Here is a 5,966-nt window from a genome sequence, read left to right on the forward strand (position 1 = left end):
TCGCGCGCGCTCATTTCCCTACCACCCCTAAGCTTGGAGTGGACTCATCCTTACCGCTCATGGTGGCAGCTGAGGGACGAGCTCAAGGGGGTCCTGCCCGGGGGGGTTGGGGGGGGCCAGGAAAAACGCGGACGCTGACGAGGCAAGCGAACCCGGACCGGACAGGGAGGGGGGGTGAGGAGGAGGGAGCAGCGCGCCACAAGCCTAGGCCCCGCCCCTCCGCTGCTGCCCCGCCCAATGAGGGAGGGAGAAAGGAGGGACTTGTAGAAGAAAGGCGGGCAGGTCATCCAATGGCAAGACTCGCTTGCTCTCTAAGGCGTGTAAGACAAAGTTGCGTGCTGGGAGTCCTCCCTAAAAGACCGCCCCCTCGATTTTAAAAACCAATGAAAAACGCAGGAAGTGACGATGGGCGGGAGCTAGAAATGATAGGCTTGGAGAGAAACCAGTCAACCGCCAGGCGGGCTCTCTGAGAGGTAGGGATAGGGAGAACTTTGATTGGAATGACAGAACAACGACCAACCAGAACCCTGGACGTGCCTGAGCAAAGTCCTCGTGGGAGGAGAAATAAGAAGTAGGCAGGAATGGGATAGGATGAAGCTGATCAAAACCAATCAGAAATCAGGCGGGCAGCCAGGAAAGTTGTGATTGGATTAACACTGAAAAGAGACGCAAATTGACGGGAACAAAAAGCCAATTAAACGCCGAGTAAACTCTGAGGGCGGGAACTTGGGGTAAGCAGAGGAGAATTGGCGTCACACTCAGTCACTCAGTCCAATGAGGTGGCGGAGGAAGCAAGACACCGCCTCCATCTTAGGCAATGGGCGTTACTAGGGCCTCCTGTCATTGAGGAGGGAACAGGGTTGTGCCAACAGAAGGCCGTCGCCATATTGGCCCTCCTGAGGAGACGTCTTTGCAGTGACTGAGTGCTGCACTTCAGCGGTTCCCTCCAGCTCAACAAGTGTCAGGGCCAAGAAACTCGGCGCGCCGTTTGTCTCGCCACCAGGGCTCATTTGCGTCTTCATTTAACGTCCCTTAAAAGTACCTTTCAAGCCTCGCTCTTCCCGGGCTGGGCGGACAAGCAGGCAGATGCCTCGAACGTGGGTGTAAAGCCTGGGGTGCAAGCGCGATGAGATTTGGCGACGGTGCTCACACCGTCGGTCAATACTGAGCTGACCAATTTCCAAGGTCTTCTGTGAGACTCCAGCAAACACCATTTTATTAAATTTCCCCAAGGTGCTGTCCACTTAATTTACAGCAGGTTAACTTCTCCAGAGCTTTTCTTTGAGGGTAAAGTGCACTGAAGAACCTCTAGAAGTCAAGGTCCTATAAGCCACTTACTCCGCCCCACACTCAAATTCTTAATTGTAAACATTGTCTAAGCATAAAACAAGATAGTAAGATAGAGTTCCTGTTTTTTGCAACTACAGAGGTTTTTCCCGAGGCACCTGAATTTCTGGCCTCTCATCCTGACTCTCATCCCAGTTTTAGTAGAGGCAGCCTGTGTGGCTTGTCAATGACATGAAAAGGTCATTCTCCTCAGCGCTTGTATGTTACATGTTATCACTTCACTACCTATAATTTCACCACTTCTTGATGTGTTGTAATGTTTTAAAGTCTGGGTTCCACTAAACCAGACCTGCTGCTTTGAGCAGGGCCTGAAGAAGGTGAAGTGACTTGAATGTGTTAGGTGCCTAGGTCAGTTAAGGAATGTTTTGCATTCCTTATGTCATCCTCATAATGAAGATATTAGTATTAAGAGATATTACACATTTTATAAGTGAAAAAATTAAGGCGGGGAAGTAACTTGCCCAAGGTCACAAAGCTAATGAGTCGTAGTTCCAGATTACAACCCAAAATAGTCCCACGAAATGTCTTTTATAAATTCTTTACTGAATAAAGCAATGCTTTGTATAACCATTTATGAAAATGGACTTAGTAAAAAAATTCTTTTTATTTTACTTTTTTTTTTCCTTCCCTCCCCCATCTTTCTCTCCTTGGGTTTTTTCCTCCCCAAAGGAAAAAGGGCCAGCTCCCAGGAGGGGGTCTGAGCCTTTATTAATTTTTAGAAATGCTTTTTGGGTCTATGGCCATGCCATCCTGAAAAAGCTTGATCATGTCTGATCTCGGAAGCTAAGCAGAGTCAGGCGTGGTTAGTACTTGGATGGGAGACCACCTAGAAAGAACAGGTGCTGTAGGCGTAAAAAAAAAGAAAAAAATGCTTCTGGAGGGAGAGGGGAGGTAGCGCGCAGGGGGGATTAATCATTTCTTCAATTAAAAATAATTTTTAAAAATTTAAAAAATAATAAAAATTCTTTTTTATTGTTACCTTCTAGCTCCTGATAAAAATCCTGCGCATACTTCCAGGATAGTTCAAATGACATCATCCTCTCACATATCTGTATCATAAAACATCACATTACAATATAATTAATAGCATCTCTCCCTAGATCAAAACTTCTCAAAATATGTCAGTCTCTATTAGAATACTGTGGGCTGCTTTTCTAAAGGTAGATTCCTAGACCCCAACTCAGACCCAATAAATCTGATTCTCTGAGGTGGGTCTTGAGAGTATGCATTTTTCAGTAGCCCTTTCAAGTGATTAGTCCTTAAACCAGTTTTAAGAAACACTAAGGGAAGAAACTAGAGTGAAGAAATTTCCAGAAGAAAAGAAACTTCCCAGAGGGAAAAAAACTGCATTACTCATCTTTGTAAACCAAGCTCTTGAGATTCTAACAGCTGTTGAGTGCATTCAGCAGCAAAAGACCACACCTAAACTTGCAAGATGGAGGGACATTGTGGAGCAGTCCTCTAAACATTTCATGTATATTGTCTAACTTAATCCTTTCAATCAATTTAAGAAACTGCCATCTCTTTTTACAGATGAGAAAGTTGAAGCTCTGATACTTCGGTTAAATTATGACTGTTGTGTCAAACTTTGATTTTTGGTTTTTTTCCATAGTTCTAAGTCAACACCTAAAATGGGAATTAGGGTTTGATTTTATCTCAGGTACTGAGAAAAAGGCTTAGATTTAGACTCAGAAATTCAAGAGCCATCATCCTTTTCTCAATACTCTCTCTTTGCTCCTCTAGGATAACAGAATTCAGCACCTGGCCAGTGACGATGTCCTCAAAATATGGTTGCTTATTGATGGTCCCTGAGAGCAAATAGACATGATCCGTCTTGTCCAATTCATCTCAAAACCTGAACAAATTTTCTTTAAACACAAAAAACGAAAATGAATAAACTTATTTCAAGCCTTCTCAAATCACTTAACTCGTAACGACTGTTTAAAAAGCAATGTATAGATTATTTGAGAGTTGTTTCACTACAAAACCACTCATAAGAACATGAATTATGTTTGGCTGTATAACATGTAAGCTTCACATGTACCAAGTAGTAACGTTCCAGCGCAGCAGTCAAAGCTCTTAGTGGTCTGCCCTGCACTTATTTGAGCTAATCTTCCATTTGTATCCACTGTACTCTCTTACTCTTTACTTTGTTCGTTGTTGAAGTTTTCTCTCAAAGCATGCTTTCTTGGGTCTCCAAAGTACAGAAACAGTTTACTCAGCTTGTCCTCCTTCTGAGCTACCAAATTCTTACTCTCATCTTTGGCAAGAATGACTTCTATTAAGTCTTTCCTACCTCCCACAAGTATTGAATACTCTGTCCACTGTGTTTTGTTTACGTACCTCCAACAGAGGTATCTAAATATCTGATCTCCAACTACACAGCAATTTGATGGACCAGATGATGCCTTTTCATTTTATATCTTCAGGGCCCAGCATATAGTTGACACCAGTAAACACTTGTTAAATGGAAGGAGAAGCATAGTTCATAGTTCCCGAACATCTTAAATAGGTTTCCAGATATTACACACAGGATTGATTCTCAGCATTGTTATTTGTCCTTACAAGTTAAATAATTCTTCCTGATTATGAAGCCACTCTTTAGCTTTCATCAATTTCCCACTTTGCAATCCAGTAACCGGAAACATTTTACAAATTTAAATACATGGATGATTTAAAACCCCCTTTTACACCATCACTGTAACCTCCTCTCTCAGTAAGCTTTCAACTACAGCTAAGTAGAAAACAGACTAACATTTCTTTTACCTGTCCTGCCTACTCTAGGATAAAGGAGCTTAGATAGTCCCTGACGAGTTGTCTCAACAGTCTCAACAGGTAATGTTCTAAACCTTTAATTCTAGATCTCTGAACAAGAAAAGCCTAGATTTTTCACATCATGCAGTCTAAGGTCATTTTCAGTGCAATGGTGACTGTAGGAGCTGAATGGATCATCAAACAAATCCGTCATTCTTTTTAGGACCCTGGAAAGGCAAGAAACTAAGAGAAGAACTGTACCTGGGAGACCACCTAGGAATACCAGGTGCTGTAGGCGCAAACAAAAATAAAAAATAAAATAAAAAAAGAACTGTACCAAGTTGAGTTTTTGTTTGGGGAAACCAGAACCTGTTGATGAGAGATCCAGGACTGGCTGCAGATATTCTTATTCTTATTATTATCATTATTTAAAATGACTCATTCTGTATCTTCGCTATATCTTTGTTTCCTTATCTGAGAAGCACTGTGGCTGATCCCTGCCTAGACTGTACCTTTACTAGGAAGGCCTTTGTTCAGTGTGGTAACCAGTGGGTGGCTCTGGTGATCTGAAAGGCCCTGAAGAAGGGAAGAAAGGCTGGAGGAGGGAGGATTTTTGTCCAAGATTTGAGAGGCATGGTCAAGAACACTATTTAGTTGTTGGAGTTAAACTCTGGTCCAACCTGACTATATGTAAACCCAGCTGGTCTCTGGAGCTTGAAGACCCTTTGACATATAAAAGCAGAGGTGATTTGAGGTATGGTGGGGAAGAGGAAGAGAAATTACTGAGAGACTGAATTCCACAATCCGTCTGCACTCTTGAGAGCTAGAGAAGCATGCTCCTTACCCCGGGAGCTCAGAGAGGAACTCAGAGAGGAACCCAGAGACCCCAAACTGAGCAAGAAGAGAGCTTTTCTGAACATTTAAATTTGACCTTTAGGGACTCCAGCTGGAAACAAAGACATAATCAAAACATTTCCTTCCCCCAAACCATCCAAACCCCTCAGGCTCCTCAGGGATCCATAGCTAATCAGATCTGTCAGGAAGTTGGTGCTTAATGCCAGTTTCCCATCATCAGTCCCCCCACCCCATCCCACCCAGACCTCTGCACCCCAAGGATGACTGGGGTCCTGCCTGGCGGTAAAGCATTAAAAAAGTTTCTCTTTTAACCGAAAATGAAGCAGTTTCCTTTTCTATTTCCTCTTCTGGGACAAGTAGCCCTGAGTCTCCTCCACAGTCCAGAGTTGAGGAGAGAGTTACGCCACCCCCAGCTTCCCATTCCCAGAAAAGAGCATGACCCCCGAAAGGCTCAACAGGTCTGGAAAAAGTACCTGCCCTCCCCGGTATCCACAGCAAAGGCTGGAGGAAGGAAGGGAAGGGAAAAGGAGGGGGGCCGGGCAAGGGCTGGCCCGGTTTCCCACTCCCACAGAACCGGGGCCACCCTGGAGGCGGGCGTTGGGCTGGGCTGGGGGAGGAGGGAGCTGGATTCATAAACAAACCCTCCTGAGCCACGAGGTGCCCAGAGGAACGGGGTGGGGTTTGTCGGCCTCTCAGATCCAGCCTGAGCTGGATGACTGGTGTAGGCTGGGCCGGGGCCACTCCACCCCCAATTTCCGGCTAGAGGTGGACCATCTGGCTCTCCCAACCACAAACCCCTCCTTCCTGTTTTGCCCTCCCTCTCTCGAGCCGAGAAGCCAGCCTAGGTTCGTTGAGACTTGACACCTGACTTCTCTTCTTCCGCAAATTTTCACTGTCCCCAGGGTAAGTAGGTGGTTCTTGTCGGGAAAAGGCCCTGGAACACCACGTTAATTCCTTCTTCGAGTGACCCGACACATGATGAAGAGAGAAAAGTGGGAGAGGACAGGAGC

The 5,966-nt window shown here is 44.9% G+C and overlaps 1 protein-coding gene across 2 annotated transcripts in view; it reads right to left on the bottom strand.

Moving 5' to 3' along the window:
* The window catches only part of SP1 (Sp1 transcription factor), a 40,942-nt gene extending 35,499 nt beyond the window's left edge, over positions 1–5,443 (bottom strand). Inside the window, exon 1 of one of the 2 annotated variants that reach the window (XM_025045172.1) lies at positions 5,430–5,443. Coding sequence is in view for 1 of the 2 variants with exons in the window: in XM_006904526.3 (XP_006904588.1) it covers positions 55–61 (7 nt within the window). In the remaining variant the exon portion in view is untranslated. Of the gene's footprint in view, positions 1–54; positions 211–5,429 lie in introns of those variants that run through there. The other variant, XM_006904526.3, reaches the window with a different exon arrangement.
* Positions 5,444–5,966: the final 523 nt, after the last annotated feature.

Source organism: Pteropus alecto, unplaced genomic scaffold, assembly GCF_000325575.1.
Source record: "Pteropus alecto unplaced genomic scaffold, ASM32557v1 scaffold220, whole genome shotgun sequence".
NCBI classification, from domain to species: domain Eukaryota; kingdom Metazoa; phylum Chordata; class Mammalia; order Chiroptera; family Pteropodidae; genus Pteropus; species Pteropus alecto.